The following is an 18,186-nucleotide window of genomic DNA, read 5'->3' as shown; positions in this document are numbered from 1 at the left end:
AGAAAAGACGAAGGAGAAAGATTAAGGAAAAGGGTGGAGGGGGAAGGGCTCAGGGGAAAAAGACCTACGAAATGACAATGAAATTTCATAAGTTTCAGCTTTAGTCTCTTGCTTTTTCTTGCCTTTTGTTTTGCCCCTCTTTAAAAGATGATCAAAATTGGAGATTTGGTCATTTGATTTTGTGAGCAGTATACAATTAGCATTTTAAATATGAAAGATGTTAAAATTCTTTTTATGAAATATAAGGGATGCTTTGTACTATTTTCCTTACAAGAAAAGAAAAAGAGGATGATACAAAAGCAACATGAACGTTGGTTTAGATTCAATCAAATTGGTTGTATCCAAATCAAATAATATCTGTCCTATGGCAATTACTTGTGCCCTACAAGAACACTTCCTTAATTACCAAAAAATTGTTAATTTGGTTCTTAAAATCAGTTTCTAAATTATATACGTGGACTGCACGTGCCTTTTGCTAGTACCCAAAATAGGCGACTATGGGCATTGGCTAATGATAAATTGCTCATATGTTGACGACCTTACAAAGGGTTTTGAGCTTTGCACGCTCCTTTTTGTACCTAGATCAGCTAATGTAGGAAGTCATACGCTAACATATTTTTGCAACAAAACTAGTTAATGACATAGAATGGAAAAAATTACTTTCTAGTTTAGCTAACAGAAGTAGCTGTAGGAGGAAATGATAGGAGGGCTGAGGCCCTTTTTGTAATTAACTCTTGTACTTTCAAGTGCTAAAATATATAACCAATGTTGACGTTTGTTGAAAAAAAATATGTTTTCTAATTAGGTTTAGAAGGTCTCGACTCTGCATGAATTCATAGCACTGATTTTTTTTCATTTTAAAATGTCAGATTATTAACAATAACGGATATCTGATTATTCATCAGGAAAGCCCCAAACTATGAAATTTAATATCGGACTCTACTTGATCAAGTTCAAATATTATTCGTCACAACCAGCTAGGATAGTTACTACACATTGAGTCCTGATTCATTGCTTTCCCAAGAAAGACCCATAATCATAGTATTCATCGATGGAGAACAATTTTTTATGTCTTCATGTATGGACCAGGTGCAACCAGTCCCGGCAATTATGTGCATTTTGCACACGACGTAATTTTATTTATACATGGTGTAACTTTATTTGCACACGACGTAACTTTAGAACAAAATTTTGTAGGTCCCACATATATTATTAAAATCGAAATACAAGATGAAATTTGAACCATACAATTTTTTTTTAACCAAATTTTAGCTGTAAATTATCCAGAAACTGTCCTTCTGACGACTGTCACTACCCCGTATCCCTTCATGTATGGAGACTTTGTGCCCCTCTGACAGAAGTCAGAAACTACTAGATTGTTCTCTCTACACATGCATGTATGATATTACTACTACCATATTTTTATTACAGCCTAGGCTCATATAATCTGTTGTCATATCCAAACTTTTTGCATGTTTGAAGAGGGTTGTTGACCTGCTGGGTTTGGTAGCATAGGCGGCTGGAATTGGACTTGCTGAGGATAAATGTGCCGAATTTGTGCTCAGAAGAGCCGTGTGGTAGAGAGAAAGGAGGAAAAGGGTTCAACGGCAATTTGGGAAAGAAACAGTGCAATGGCAAAAGAAGGAAAATAAATAGAAGGCTTGAAGAGGGGTGTTGACCTGCTGGGTTTGGTAGCAAAATCTCCTCTTCTCCGTTTCTTCCATTCAGATAGCCGAATATGAACCTGCAAAAGATGCTACTGTTCTACCAATTTTCTGAACAAAGCATTGTACTTTCTCTCGGTTAGAACCACAAAAACCCTCCACATGCACGTGATTGCACTTGCCCCAAGAATCAGTTTCTTTTAGGGATTGTACTTGGTTTGAATTTACCAGTGAATTCGTCCTTTTTTCTGCTGCTACGAAGTGATTCAACGGCAATTTGAGAAAAAAAGCATTGCAATGGCAAAAGAAAGAAGAGAAATAGAAGGCTTCGGACAAGAGAAGCTTTAGATTCAGACAATTTGCAAGAAACATTTTACCCTGCCATTCCTTAAAAAAACAAAAGCATATATTTTTTGTCATTCAGAAATTATTGCATTCATTTGCTCAACAAAAATTTTTTTTGTCAAAATAAAAGACAAATGTTCACATATCAATAAATTAAAATAAAATTGATTCGAAAGTGTGTATTCTATTAGTTGGCTATTTCATTTTTGCATTTATAACAAATTGGAACCAATTTCTTTTCTTCTTTTTTTTTTTATCATTTTCCCACTTTGAAGATATCTTTTTCTTTTTCTCCGAGTTCAAAAATAGCCAAGGTTTGATTAAGAAAGTTTAAATATTTTTTTAGCATGTAGATTAAAATAATAAAATTCTTGCTATCAAATTTGGATATTTCTTTTAATTTTTGAAAATGTGACAATTTTTCTATCATTTTTTGACGGCTTCTAAAATAGCAAAAGTTATATTAACAACGTAGCAAAAAAATAAAAAAAATATAAACTTTCAAAAAGACGAATAGAATTCTATGATTTTTAATAAAGTCAAGTTAATCTGTGAAATATAAGTTTAAATGATATTTCAAATCGTAATAAATATAAATTCAAATAATGATAATGATAATAATATTATAATTGGATTACATCTGTCCAAGACCTAGAGCTTGAAATCAATTTTAAATATTTCTTTTTGTTTTTGAAAATACGATGATCTGAAAAATACTCTCTCAAATTGGCATCATAATAAATATAAATTGAAATAATGATAATAATAATAATAATTTGTAATTGAATTACATCTATCAAAAGCTTACAAATTGAAAAATTCAATAAAAATAATTGGACCTCATACTTGAATGCCAAGGCCAAACCAAATTTGGTCATTGTGCAATGCAGTCCAATCTATCTATCTACCGTTGCCTATAAAAAGAAAAGGAAAGAATGAAAGCTCAAAAATTCACCAAGAATGCCATGTGTCAATGAGACAGCATGCTACAGTAACAGTGCAATGGCAAAAAAAGGCAAAGAAATAGAAGGCTTCGGACAAGAGAAGCTTTAGATTTAGACAATTTGCAAGAAACATTTTACCTTGCCACTTGTCAGATAATTAAGAAGTCATGTGACAAGAGGAAAGAAAAACACTAAACCTTGCTCTTTTCTTATATACAAGGTAGATAGATTTAGGATGGATGTAGTAGTTCTTAAACAATAATGGTACCCTCAATAATTGAATATTACGCCTCTGTTACATCTGCCTTGCCTGTACAAAAAAGAAAATGTGGAAGGAACGTGGAAAGTTTGTAGGCTCCGACCAAATCCTAAAATTGATCTTTGCTCTCCTCATCTGGCGTAATGCTCTCCCTCGTCCATTCGTAATGCCCCAGGTGGCCTCTGGCTGCCTCCACAGACCAACAAAAAAGTGTCCCCGTCATCCGAGCTGTACATTTGCCCCCACAAAAATCCAAAGTCTTTTCTCTTATTCGCAAGCGACCCAAACTTTTTAGGATGTTGTCGATAGCTGCCATGAGGTTTTACTTTTCCATGTTTATAAACTTTGAGAAAATGGCCAATTTAGTCCTTCAACTTTTTAATTTAAGGCGATTTCATCCTTCATCTTTTATTTAGGTAATTTTAGTCCTTTAACTTAAAATTAGTAGCCAATTTCATCATTTTGCAGTCGCCAGTAAAACTCTTTCCGACACAAAATCCACCATCAAGTCAAGGGCAATATAGGAATTATGAAATAGGGATCATTTTTAAAACAATGAATGCAAAATATTTTTTGTTATGTTGGGGAGAAAACCAATTCTCCATTATTTTTAAGAGTAAAACAAAAGATGCAATAAACCAAATTGTTCTTCTTCTCTGCCTCTGGCTGATGTCGAAGCCCCATGAAACTGCAAAAACCAACTCATCGGTGGAATTCCAAACCCAAATCCCCAAAACTCGACTCAAAACTGCTAATTCATTTATTTTTTGGAATCCCAATACAAGCTCGCTCATCAAGTCTCATTTCCCCAACAAAATCCACTATTGGCATCGGAGTTAAATTGTCGACAGGGGCTATGAAACAAGAGAGGATGGATAAGGATATAAAGAAGTCGAAGAAAAAGTTTGAATTGTAAATTGAAAATTCGAAGTGAATATGCAATTTAACATGATGATTTAAGGAAGCGGTTTCCAAATCTTTGATGCGACGATGATGAGGTAGCTATCGACAAGGGAATGCTTAGGAAACAACTAATCCATTTGCTAATTTGAATACTTTTCTTGAGTTTATCGAGAAAATTTTATATGTTGGTAAGTCTTAATTGTTAGTTAAAATTACAAGACATATGATGATGTATAAAAACAATGTGGATGAAAGTTTTTTTTTTAAAGACATATTGTCTTTGGAAGTTTGGCAAGAGCTAGTGAAGAAGAAGAATCAGAGATGCAGCTGCTCATTGAAGAAAATGTAATGTTTTTGGCTTTACTCCCTAGCATTTTCTGATTTTTTGTTTTGACCTTTAATTTGTAGTTTCTATATTACCCCTAATTTGGTGGTGATTTTTGTGTCAAAAAGTAGTACTGGCGCAAAAGGATGAAATTGGCTACTAAATTTAAGTTGAGTGACTAAAAACCTCTAAATAAAAAATGAAGGATGAAATGGGTTTAAGTGAAAAAGTTTGAAGATTAGTTTAACCCTCCATAGGAGTATAGCCTGCATCTCGGCACACACTAACAAAATGACGTGGGCTACACTGTAAGTCCACATGGCCCACGTAATAATCGATCAACGATAAAAGAGCCCACTACTTGCATGACTGCCACGTGTCCACTAGGACTGTATACCAACCCATCCCATCCCATTATTGTCTTTTCATGGTTTCCAGGCATGCTGCTGTCTGAATTCAGACCAAGGACCTAAATATTCGTCCACTAGAGCCCCTGGTAGGTAACCAATAAATTTCAAAGGAAATTTGAAAAACGAAAAAATTTTCAATTTTAATACTGCATTCGAAAGCTTAGAATTGCATGGAGCTTTGATTTTTCCGAAATGAAATGAATATCTTTTTGGATGTAATATTCTTTTGTTGCTGATGATTTCTAGGGTTTTGTAGGGGTTACTGTGGCGATTGACTTGACAGTTTGATGGTGAGTTCAGTTTAATTCTGCTCTTTTAATTTACTGGAAGTTGTTTTAAGTTCATCAACACGTTCTGAATTCAATTCGAAACAAATTGGTAATGAGTGAATGATTGATTTTGTCTTACAGTTGAGTCGCCGTATTAGTCTTCAGATTAGGCTGCCAGTGTATTCATAAGATTGATTAATGAACTGCTGAGATTGGTTATTATTGTTGCCTATTTAAGATGCGTACTCGTGAGCTGACTGCCAAAATTGGTTTTTTATTTGTTCAATTTTTGCGGTTGTTTTTTATTAGAACGCGTTCGGGGTACTACATGTGTGTGTAGGCTAAGCTGAAGCTTCTAGCTCTGTGGGGTTTGTAGAAGGTTGAGATATCAAAGTCTTGGCCCTGCATATTGGGAGGCATTTTTCATGGAACTGAATGTCCTGTAGAATTGTTTTAAATATGAAAAAATCATGCCAGGGAGCTACATAGACTAGTTTAGTGCTATTGAAGTCTAAGAGTAAGTTTTTATTCAATTTTTCAAATGAACAACTTAAGCAATGTGAATGTTGACTGTACATTCAATTTGTCAAATGAAGGTTTCCGTGCACATGCTTTCTGGAACTTCACTCCTCTTGAAACTTATGACCACACCAGGGATGCTGTACGTCTTGTAGCTTTTGAGAGTTTCGTTGATGCAAAAAGTTCTTTCCAGTGAGTGCATGCTTGTTCAATGCGCTAAGAGAGAAGGGAGCCTTTGTTAGATATTTTTTATTCTTTGTAAACAAGACAGGAAAGTTTTATCAGATGAATCTGTACTAATGACATTTGGACAAAGCTAAGACTATATCCCGCTTTTTCGACAGATTGCAAATTTGTTCATATAATTTGAGAACTATATGCAAGTGACTGTGCTTCACCAAAATTTCCATCTTTGGCCTGAAAGGAAGGTTTTAACGTAGACAACAATTGGATGATGGACAATTATGGCCCAATTTTTTGTAGTGGAAGCATTTACATTATTCTGACTCACCATGTTTTCCACTTTCCATGAAGATAAGGTGAAGAGAGAAATAGCGGAAGATACAAGATGTCAAAGTTCATATAGTTGGAAAAGAATCTAACTTGCATAGTATATAGACTTGCATTTCCTTTCTTTATATTCCCAATGCATTAACTGCTTTGAATTGAGCAGCATGGTAAACCGGACGCCGTATTCTTTTCGAGGCCTGGAATGAAGATCAAGTGCTTTTCCAAGGGGAGATGCATATTATGGATTTCTTAGAATCATTTAGGAAATTTAATTTCTAATCATCATCTTATATGGAGGCTAGTGAAAGGTATTGAAAGATTTAGCTCCATTTTGTGTCTTTCAATCAAACTAAAAGCTCAAAATTCTTTTCTAGAGTTCTATACTGAAGGTTATGATTAAGCTAATCTCACTTGTATTTCCAGGACTCTTGAAAAGGTTTTCCCTTGTGGTGATGTCTATGCGGGTAACTTTAAGGGACTGCTCCCCCATGGAAAAGGAAAATATACATGGTCAGATGGGACTACTTATGAGGGAGATTGGGAAGAAGGAAAAATGAATGGCAAGGGAAGGATCTCCTGGGCATCAGGAGCCACATATGAGGGTGATTTTTCTGGGAACTACCTCCACGGATTTGGAACATTTACTGGTTCTGATGGTTCTTTATACACGGGTGGCTGGAGGATGAACTCTCAACATGGAATTGGACGAAAGCAATATCAAAACTCTGACGTTTATGATGGGTGTTGGAAAGAGGGCAAAAGGGAAGGCAGTGGGAGGTATGCATGGAGCAATAGCAACATGTATATTGGAAGTTGGAAAAATGGGAAAATGAGTGGTAGAGGGGTTATGAAATGGCTTAATGGCGATCTTTTTGATGGCTTTTGGTCTAATGGACGAAGACATGGGACAGGCTGCTATAGGTTTGCTGATGGAGGTTATTATTTTGGCACATGGACTAAAGGTTTAAAGGATGGACAAGGGACATTTTATCCTGCTGGTAATAAACATTCTGCACGAAGGAAGTCTAGTGCTGATAAAAATGGGGAGAAAAAGAAAAGATTATTGGTTCATAGTTCATCAGTTAACTCTGAGAATTCTGTGAGACCTCATGTTAGGCGTAGCCATTCTGAGAAAATATCTAATACCCTTTTGAGAGGTTCAAGTCAAACATCACACAGGACTTCATCACTGCGTGAAGATAGTGCTCTTGATGATATCAGTGTTGATATGTCATTTGACGCTTCATCTCGTTATTCTGATGATGACCAATCTGGGTTGCAGGGCGATAGTTCTGTTGCTTTTGAAAGGGAATATATGCAAGGAGTCTTAATCAAGGAAAGGGTTAGAAGTATAAGTGGGCTGTCTCTAAAGAGCAAAAAGAGATACAAATTTCATGCAAAAGAAGTAAAAAGCAAGTCATGTGTGGATATTTTTGAAGGCCATAGACGCTATTATCTAATGCTTAACTTGCAACTTGGCATCAGGTAAAGTGTAATGTTCTACTGTCTTAGTTATGAATTCATATGTTAGACCTTTTTTTTGTGGTTTTCATTGTGTGGTTAATGCTTTTTGGAAGTTCACAGGTACACCGTGGGTAAGATTACGCCTGTTCCTGCCCGTGAAGTGAGATCTTCTGACTTTGGAGAACGAGCAAGAATTAGAATGTATTTTCCTAGAAAAGGTTCGCAGTTTACACCTCCACATTATTCAATTGACTTCTATTGGAAGGATTATTGCCCAATGGTATTCAGGTAGCTCATTATCTTTCTGTAGCTTAGTTTTTTCCTATACTTTGAATTGCCAACAGTGATTAGTTTCTTAAGAGTGTTTTGTCATGTAAAGTTTTTGTCAATGTTATGTTGAGCTTGGCTGGCCTGGTCTCAAGTTTTGGTTGGGAATAATGATTACTGCTTAACAATTACTTGTTTGTTTCATGCATCTTGTTTTCAGGAATTTGAGAGAAATGTTTAAGTTGAATGCGGCAGAGTACATGATGTCTATCTGTGGAGATGACGGTCTGAGAGAGCTTTCTTCTCCAGGGAAAAGTGGCAGCATTTTCTTTCTGTCAGGTGACGATAGATTTGTGATCAAGACTTTGAAGAGATCAGAGCTTAAGGTGTGAACTAAAGCTATACTATTTGGCAGACGACCTTTATATTGTGTTTTCATTTATTTGATAGTGCATGTAAAAGTTCTATATTAATTGGTAATTCTCGATTATTAGGTCAAGTTAATACAAGCTTTCATGTTGGCTTTATGGTAATGAGGTAGATTTTTTTCATTGATAACTCTAGTTTTCATGGACTTTTTATGGCAATTCTAGTTTTCCCTCCTTTTCTTCCTCATCCTATTTCTTTTGTTGGGCAATGCATACAGAATTGGGTCATCGGTTTTAGGTTTATCTGGATGTGAATGTGTACACCCTGCATGCTTAAGTAATATATGTGGATACATACACAATCACAGTTTAAAAATAGAAAAAGAATTACAGTTGCTAATTCATGTAATGGTAAGATTCTGAATAACCAAGACTATGAATATTATCATATCGGGGCAGATTTCAGTTTTACTCATTCTATAGTACATTGAATTTCTGCTGGCAAGAGCATGCATAATCTTTTCCTTTTCCAAAAGCTTCATAAAGAGTACTTGCCTTAGATTTTGTAGCAGGAATAGAAAGATGTTCCTTTATACCTTAGAGCTATAAAAGGAATGAGCTCTTCTTGCATTGTTGTTCTGTACTAGGAAAGATTGATATCATTTATATATTCCCACTAGGAATTTGACTTGATATCAGAAGGCAAATCGATTACTGTTTCTGTGCTTTGCAAATTAGCTGTATGCTCTACCTTTGCCTTACTTTTTGTTAGTTGATCTCACTATATGTAAATCCTTCTTGCATGTGATCAAATATAAAAGCAAGAACTTATAATAATTGCTCCAGCTTTATCAGGATCTTTGAAGACTTCTTGAAACCATAATTATTGTATGCCTTTAGGTTATAATGGAGTTAGCTACAAAATTAATTTTTTTCCTTTCACAGTCAATCATTATACTCTTGTCATGTGGTCACTCTGGGAGCTTAATTCTTACCTTTTATTCATCTGGAAGCATAATTTGTTTCACTATTTCGACTTAAGATGTCCAACCAGTATTTTTACAGGGTTGGCTGTTAGTAGGACTTGGAATGGCTAAACGTATTTCAACGTTATGATGTAGTTGAACCATGTAAACTTTTTCATAGAGTAAAGTGCACCCATTTTAGTTCCCTGTACTTGTCCTACTCGTGTTTCCTTTTATTTGCATGCAGTTGATATTTTTCTAGTGTCTATATTCAGATCCTGCATTTGTATGTTTGTGATAACCAATTGGACTCGCATCTTTGCTGTTTTGTACTGTCTCAGTAGTGTATCTTTCCTGTTTCGGAGGTTAATCAACTCACTGTGACCTGTAACATTGTGTAGGTTTTTCTCAGGATGTTACCTCGCTACTATAGACATGTAAGCCAGCATGAAAACACACTCATAACAAAATTTTTCGGCCTACACAGAATAAAATTGAAACATGGAAAAAAGGTTGGTTGACATTCTTACAATTGGTTATTCTACATACACACATTATACACACGTGTAGATGTTTGTGTTTGTGATAGTTTCTGGCTATCCATAACAAGCCCTTTTCCAGGTACGCTTTGTGGTCATGGGAAATATGTTCTGCACTGAATTGCGAATTCATCGTCGCTATGATTTGAAAGGTTCATCTCATGGGAGATTTACGAAGAAAGACAAGATTGATGAGGGCACTACATTAAAAGATCTTGATTTGACTTATGAATTTCATATGGACAAGTTATTGCGTGAATCACTTTTCAAGTTAGTTTTCCACCATGTCTTTGTTTGTTTCTTCCATGTTTTCCTTGAGATAGAATGAACCATTGTCTTTTAAACCTAATATGATTTGACTGTTCATGCTACTAAAATTAAGACAAATTTACCTATTTGACTATATCAAAATATTTGAAATTTTATGTTAAACCTGTAAGAGGAAATTCGTTCTTTGTTTTACTTGTGTTCCCACTTTCTATCTTTAATGCGAGATGGATGAGATAGGTCCTCGAATATTGGCCGTCTATTAATACCCAAACATGCTTTAGCGTCCAATGTCTAGACTTTGAAATCTGTAGGAAGTGGTCTCATTCACAGTGCTATCGATTGTAGTAGCATAACCAAAAAATAGCATAATCTCTATACAGAAGTCAAATTTATGCGTATATGGATTTGCACAGATGTGCTTGCACTTGATGATGTCTTCAAAATATGATGTGAGCCTGATGTCATTGATTCGGTGCATCACTGTCATATCAAGTACTCCCTTGATCCCATTGAAAGTGTTATGCTTTTATTTTTTTTTGGTCTTTCCCAAAGTTTTTGTCACTTCCCTAAGATGGAAAAGAAAACTTTCATCATTTTCCACTCTGTACCCTTATGTAACCACATAGTATATCTTTTGATGGGTTTTTAAGTTGTCCCCAAAAGTTACTTTCCAAGACAAATGCAGCATTTGATGGCGTGTGACTACACTTTATAATGGAATAACACCACGCAAGATACCTCCACGAAATTGCTTAAACTGTATTACCAGGACTCTTCACTTTGTCTGACTCTTCATTTTGCACTAGATTAGCCATGTCGGCCAGATTCCCATATGGGATTCCCGGTGACATAGGGCTTGAAAAAATTTATAAGCTTCTGGATCCCACATGTTATGACATCCCCAGTTCTACATGTAATGATGCAACTCTAGATCGTGTACAGCAACTTAATCTGAAGCTGAAGCAGGGGTGAGAATGGAACTTAGATTACCATCACGACACACCTTTCCACTATCCAGAATAAGTTGGATTCCTGTGTGTGCGGACAGAGAGAGTACTCTTGTATGAGCAAGCCAACACCTCTCTAAACTTTTTTGAAGACAAGGGCTCACCTAGCTTAGATCTGGAGTTTGTGCCCGATTGCCGTCCACTTATTAAAACAAGATGAACAGTGAAGAACTTTTAGATCTAAACAAATTCAACTTAAAATCTCGATCGGCCTGCCTAGCATTTCATGCTTCTTATAATGCTTACGGTTTCTGCCCTTGCACAAACGCAAATTGTATTGAGGTACGCTACAGGGCATAGGCTTGATAAGGAACTTTTGGTTAGGTTAGCTTATGGAAGAGGTTGGATCTGTTGGCAACTTGACATTCCGTAAAAAGTCTAAACCCCCACTTTCAGATTTGACTTCAAGCATAGAACCTTTTTGAACTACAGGATATTCTCAGTTTTTTTATCGTGTACACTTGCAACTCTACCTTCAGTAAGGAATAAATTTTAATGACCCATAACAGTTGTATAGATGTGGAAAATAGGTTATATAGCGGCATGAATTAAGGTCTGCTCCAGTAATGTTTTAAATTTCCATGTAGTATTCAAAATATATATGCTGATTTACTTGGAAAGATTATATCATGTTAAGGAAAATGAAGACAAATGTTTTCGTGTTTCCTTTGTCTATTTTTTCAATTATTCTCAATCAGATTTACCACAGATACATTTCTTTTCAGTTTTGAATTCCTGATCTCCCTTTCACTGATTGTAAGTTCCTTTTACATCCAATGTTGACCAGAAAATTCTTTTTCTTTGCTTCTATTCTTGCAGGCAACTATCTCTGGACTGTGAGTTTTTAGAGTCTCAGCAGATAATTGATTACAGTCTTCTGCTGGGGTTGCATTTTAGAGCTCCTGAACATCTTAAAGCCTTGCTTGAGCCACCTGACTCACTACACAAGCCTGCGAGTGCACAAGCTACTCTTGGTGGTAAGTTACTTGTGAACTAATCTGCCGTCTTTCATGTCAAATGGATGAAATTGTTAAGTTGCCTTCATTTCTCAGTTTTGCTTGGTTTTGGGAGCTTCTTTGTGCCTGAAGAGTTACTGTCGTCCTCATAACTGACAAGCATGAATTACTATTATACATAATTGGATAAGGTGCCAAAGAAAGGTTGGGGTTGGGTTTTTATTTTTTCATTATTTTTGGTGGGAGGTTTGTTGTTTGGGATGGGGTTTTTTTTTTTTTTTTTTTTTTTTTTTTGGGGGGGTGGGGTGAGAACTGAAGAGGAAAGGATACACTACAACTACAAGTAGGTTTGATATGGCAAATCAGATCTGCCTAAGCAGCTCTGAAATTTGATGCAAAAGAGAAGAATGTTTTCTGAGTTAGTCTTATATACACTGATAGTGTACACACTATCACTGTTAGATGCATGACACATATGCAAAATTTGAGTTTCAAATTCAAATTTAGATTATGTGTCATTGTCATGCATCTAATAGAGAAAGTGTATACATTGTCAATGTATAAAAGATTAACCCATGTTTTATTTTTAGATCTCTCTTTTACTATGTCACTGTATGCTTTGCTACAGAACAGAAGAAATTGATCTCATGTCTTTTATCATTGTTTGTCTAGATACTTTCAGCGCTTTTTCCTCCCAGTTTTTCTTCTTCTTAAAGTAGTTCATCTTTTCATCCTTAAGGCATGACATCTCAGGGAGAGCTGTCAATTCCTCCAAGGGGATTGCTTTTAGTGACCCATGAACCCAGTTCAGTCAGTACTGAGCCAGGTCCTCACATAAGAGGAAGTACTCTGAGAGCAATGTCTGTTGGTGACAAAGAAGTTGATCTTCTTCTACCTGGTACCGCAAGGTAACTTGCCTCATTTGTTGGTTGATAATTTGCACATCTTTTAGTTTTTCAGTGGCAGCATTAAGCTCGCAAATTTCCTTGTAGAGTCCTACCCACAATCTTTTGGGGATGTTTTTTCCCTTACAGGTTTTAGAGTGACCCACTTGAAGTTTATATGTCTGAGTCTTTGCCCTTCTGAGTTTACCTTTTCTCCTACAACTTAAATTTGTCATATGATGGTTTGGCTTCCTTTTTTGTTGGCATCCAAATTCAATCTCATGCATAGAAATGTAGGACACGTTAATGCCCTTTAGGATTTGGTTTTATCTTGAAATCTTTAATATGCATGCCTACACCTCCCAGGACTTGGTGAAAATGAAAGCATTGACCATTGGAAAGCAGCCGTTGATTTGATGCCTCCAGAAGTTGAAGTCTCCCATGTGGTTATTTAGATAATTAGATCTCCATTCAATTTGATACCTCACATCATTACAAGGGCAATAATAACTCTGTGCAACCTAGTTTGTTTCTGGTCTAACCTCTATGAGAGTCATTTCAGACAAGTTTGCCAGCAGGTTGATATCACTGTTTAAGTTTACTGCTTGTAGGGCAAAGCATTGGAACTTGCAACTGCAAGCTTCTCAAACTTCTCCTGAAGTACAGGGGTTTTTTTTTTTTTCCTGCTTTAATTTAGCAGTTTCTGATGTATTAACTGGATAAAGCATTTTCAGGTTGAGGGTGCAACTAGGTGTGAACATGCCGGCACAGGCAAATCTCAAGGTCCTGCAAGATAAGACTGATTTGGCAGAAGTTGAACTCTTCGAGGTTTACGACGTCGTCCTCTATCTTGGCATTATTGATATACTGCAGGAATACAACGTGAGGAAGAAATTAGAGCACACTTGTAAATCTTTGCAGTTTGACCCCATGTCAATTTCTGTTGTTGAACCCAAGCTCTATTCGAGACGATTCATCAATTTTCTGGAGAAAGTTTTCCCAGTTGCACCATGAAGATTTTGGCACGCTTCAGTCGAGTCGTCGTTGCCCTTCTTTACACACCTTTTTGTTCAGAATTCATTGTAAGGTGATTCCTCATTCGTCACAGATTTTCTTTTAATTACCTGTACAGGCATAATAGCATCTCCATCTCTTTTTCATCTTTTTGGGGAAGTAAAGTAAAAATCCAGCTTTCGGAAATAAGAACCAAGTCAAATTTGTATTTTTATCTCCGTTGTATTCCGGTGTGGCCCGTTTTTCCATTTTTTTTTAGGTAATGTTATTAAATTCCATTACCATTGTGAGAATTTTTTTCTTCGACTTGATTAATTAGATTAGATATAATAAGGCAGCGGATACAATTAGGGAGTGGTATTTGTTTTCAATTCAACTATCTTAGATCTCGTACAATAGAATTATTCAAAGCGTGAAGTGAAATCTTGAGCTCCATTTTCTTCGAAGTTAAAAGGTTTGCCGCCGTCTTAATTCCAACAGAGGATACTGGTCCGTAAAAATGAAACTTTTAACACTAAAAAATAGCGGGGCAGTATTGAAAAGTTGGGTATTTGTTTCTCCATTTTAAGTACGGAGAAGCATTTCTACAGGTAAATAATACACAGTGCAAAGTTTGGAAACATGAAAAAACTATTTCAATCAGATTGCAGTTGTCGTCATCTAATTAACTAGCGTTTGGTTCAAAATTTTCAAATTCCAAAAAAAAAAAAAAAAAAACAGAATCAGAACTGGAATTATAGACTCCAAATTTTAATCGTTCCTTTTTAATTTGTTGGTTTTGGGAGTAGGGATGTTGAACCGTAATCATTTTTAAATTTGGACTCATTCAACCGTAATCATTTTGTTGTGAACGTAATCATTGAGTGTCATTTAAATTTGGACCATGAAAACGGTTCAACATTAAGTCGCATTTAAAGACATTTTTAAATTTGTTGAGCCGTGCCTCAAATTTCTTTTTTTTTTTTTTTGCGGAAATACATATTGATTTTTTGTTAAAATGAAAAAAGGAAATTCCTGACAACTAATTCAAAGTTTGCTAGGCCCTCCCCTCATGCAAGTTATTGGTACTCGTTGGCATTATAAAGAAGCAAATATGCCGCACGTTGATAAGATTTCTTCTTCTTTTTTTTTTTCCAATTAAATTGCCGCTTGTTGATAATGTGAGTTCTCCTCGACCATCTCATACAGACGAAGTCCAAATGAAAAGAACAACACCCCCTCTCTCCCCCCCAAAAAAAAAAAAAGACTCAGATAAATGTAATGAGTGTGAGGTGGGTTATGAAAGAGGGAAGATTGCTTGCTTCCATAATTTGGACATTGAATGTTCTCTGAAAACTACTGTGCTTGGCTCGGTGGCCATCAAGTGCGATTTAAGTCCGTTTTTGAGCTGTAGTTAAGGGTTTAAATCTCATCTGTAACGAAAAAAATCCAAAGGTGGTGCACCACCCTGCTCCAACCCCAACCCCAACCCCAACCCCTCCTCCTCATGCTCATTGTATTTAATTATATTAACACCATCGATATCATCAGTAGCTATAGATAGTAATTGCGTTGGACCAGCCAACATTCCTCTCAATGCTCAGTGACCTCCTCTGCATGTGCATAGGATGTGTTAAAGGGCTAAGGAGAAATCATTTCTCTTTTCATGGTCGCCATTAATAATGATGGGAATTAGGGAATAAAGCCCATTGTCACAATATTATACTAGCTCCTCTTCTTTCTTTCTTTCTTTCTTTTTTTTTTTAAAAAAAAAAAAATTCCTACACGTACTAGTTTTGCATGCCATAGGGAAGAAGAGGTTAATTAACAGGAAAAGTTAATACAAGAGTCAGATGCCCATATGTTAGTATAAAAACATGCTTTCTACGTACATGAAGCATATTAAAGAATGAATCCTCAAAGAAATAGCAATATTATGAATCATTTAAAATCAGATGAAATAGCAATATGCACCGTAACAAAACCAGTTTTTGTTTTTGATCTCTTCTTTTCTCATAATTTAAACGGGCTCCTTTTTACTCTTTGTCTACAAACTCCCAAAACAAAGGCCAGAATTCTTTTTTCCTTTGTTCATTCATTTTGGGCAAAAGAAGCTGTTTTGATGTGATTTCGGTAAATAAATAGATAGGATTAATGCTTTGCAAATATATGCATACTGCATGCAACTGCTTTCCTTTTTTAAGGGTATTTTTATTGTTTGCATGCATTTGGAAATCTGTCTTAGTCCACAATCATTATATATAGTACAAATAACAACCAAACAAAATAATACTCCCTCCGTCCCACTTTGATAGTCCTGTTTCTTTTTTCACACGGTTTAAGAAAAAATAGTTAACTTTGTTAGAAAAGTAAATTTAGATTGCTATTTTCCTAAAATACCCTCACATTAAATAGAGTACAACTTTATGGGAACTTGAATTGATGGTAAAAAAAGAATCATCTCTCATTAAATGGGGTAGATTTATAGTAACAACAACTTACATTGAATAAGGGCATTTTAGAAAAATTAGAATACAACTACATTCTTTAATTGAAAAGTGGACTATAATTTGGGACAGACAAAAAAGGAAAACAGGATTATCAAAGTGGGAGTAGTAGATTAAGATTTGAGTCCAAACCGTAGAAAAAGTCAGCTTGATGGAATATTTAAGTTGTGGAAATGGCGATCGACCACAATGGTGACACAACATCTAATGCTTTGGAAATTGGGAACTTTTCATTAAATTCATCAGTGAAGTTTGTATTTTAATTTCTACGCTGAGTGAGATCCATTTATCTCCTCATTCATGCGGCACATTGGCCCCATTAATTTCTGATATATGTATGTATCTAAGTGACATAACTGCACTAATAAATGGCTTCGCAATTAAGGCTTTGTCTCCACTCTGCTTCTTCTTCACCTTCTCTCTTTTGAACGCTTTTAATGAGATGCTAAAACTACTGCTGCGCCCCAAATCCGAATCCCATCATTCTATCAATCAAATTTCCACGCTCCTCCCCTCCCTGCATAAAAGTCACTTTTACATGATTTTTTTTTTTTTAAATAATTAATAATTTCCTCATTGCCATAAAATATTTGAAACATCTCTTATTATAACATGTGGTACGTATATGCGTAATGAGGAATCGATCGGTATAAGTCATGCTACGTACCATCTTTCATGTTTTAAAGTCATGATGATAGTGAGAATTTACATTACGTTAAGTCTGCAATAGTAAGATCTAACAACGATGGATGTACGTACCAACCCAAGAAAAAAGAAAATATTCATGGGTTTTTAAAATCTTTTTTTACACTAAAATGGCTCTACATGTGGACGTACGTTCACCAAAATCAGAAGATTTTTGCTCGAAAAGAACAAGCGGGAAAAGTTTACATGATGGATTATAGACAGAAATGACCAACACGTACGATGAATAAATGAATGCAAATGACTTGTTTGGCAACCACGCAAATTAAATAAAAAACAAAAACAAAAAAGAGGGCTGCAGGGGGGGGGGGGGGGGGGGAAGGTTAGGGAGTAGGGATGTCTCCTCATTCAGAAACCCTAGAAAAGAAGCCTATGACCAACCAGCCAAAGCACTGAAATTCAGGCCCGGAATCTACTCTGTATTTATTAGTTCAAACAGTTGCTCTACTAGTCAAAGAAGAAAGATCAGGAAAACAGTGCAAATTACGGCCATGCTGCTACTTGCACACCGCTTGTGTACGACTTTGTTTTCTTGGAGTCGGAAATTCTAAGAAAAATATAAAAGATAAAAGGATTTCTCTGCTATCACTTGACTAGCGTTGGATCTGTGATTATATCATATGGTGTGCATGAGCGTGTTCATGTGTGACACACAACGAGTTAAAGAAGGCTAATTGCCTGGTTTGTCTCTCTGATCTGATGATGGCGGAGTTTATAGGAACCAAAACCTAGAAACCCCATGGTCCAAAAAAACATATTAAAACTGAAAAGACCAAAACTTGTGCATGGTTTCACAGGGGCTGAAGGGATAGATGGGATTTAACTTGCAGAAGGTTTGAGGGGAATGAAGCCTGGTCCGAGGCCTCCATACATGCTATTAGTGTGTGTTTCTGCGTGTCAACATGACGAACCGCAGATGCTCACACATAGCTATAGTGATTGCATCGGACCAGCCAACACTCCTCTCAAACGCTTGATGCTTACTGTATATCTTCTTGTCCTCTCAGGAAGTAAGGAAGAGATCAGAATACCGATCACCATAGATAGGGTGGCCGCGGGCACAAATTAAGGAGCAAGGACAAGAACCCCAATTGCCACTATGCTAGCTCTATG

General features: G+C 36.0%; 1 protein-coding gene across 6 annotated transcripts; it reads left to right on the top strand.

The window, feature by feature from the left end:
- The first annotated feature begins 4,876 nt into the window (after positions 1 to 4,876).
- LOC113760944 (phosphatidylinositol 4-phosphate 5-kinase 8) lies at positions 4,877 to 14,110 on the top strand. 6 transcript variants are annotated; one of them, XM_027303702.1, is made up of 12 exons: positions 4,900 to 4,936; positions 5,107 to 5,140; positions 5,716 to 5,830; positions 6,312 to 6,456; positions 6,572 to 7,633; positions 7,733 to 7,900; positions 8,100 to 8,265; positions 9,614 to 9,724; positions 9,834 to 10,021; positions 11,848 to 12,005; positions 12,724 to 12,892; positions 13,603 to 14,110. In XM_027303702.1, exons 4-12 carry the CDS (start codon positions 6,440 to 6,442, stop codon positions 13,880 to 13,882), a joined length of 2,319 nt encoding a protein of 772 aa, XP_027159503.1. In that variant the 5' UTR covers positions 4,900 to 4,936; positions 5,107 to 5,140; positions 5,716 to 5,830; positions 6,312 to 6,439; the 3' UTR covers positions 13,883 to 14,110. The 6 variants fall into 6 exon arrangements, with proteins under 6 accessions (XP_027159501.1, XP_027159503.1, XP_027159504.1 ...); XM_027303700.1 differs by lacking the exon at positions 5,716 to 5,830 and having other exon boundaries at positions 4,877 to 4,936; XM_027303703.1 differs by lacking the exons at positions 4,900 to 4,936; positions 5,716 to 5,830 and adding an exon at positions 5,983 to 6,177 and having other exon boundaries at positions 4,952 to 5,140.
- The last annotated feature ends 4,076 nt before the right edge of the window (positions 14,111 to 18,186 follow it).

The sequence above is a fragment of the Coffea eugenioides genome, chromosome 2 (assembly GCF_003713205.1).
Source record: "Coffea eugenioides isolate CCC68of chromosome 2, Ceug_1.0, whole genome shotgun sequence".
Lineage (NCBI taxonomy): Eukaryota > Viridiplantae > Streptophyta > Magnoliopsida > Gentianales > Rubiaceae > Coffea > Coffea eugenioides.
Note: the sequence above shows the minus strand (reverse complement) of the source record. Positions and strands in the feature narration are given on the sequence as shown.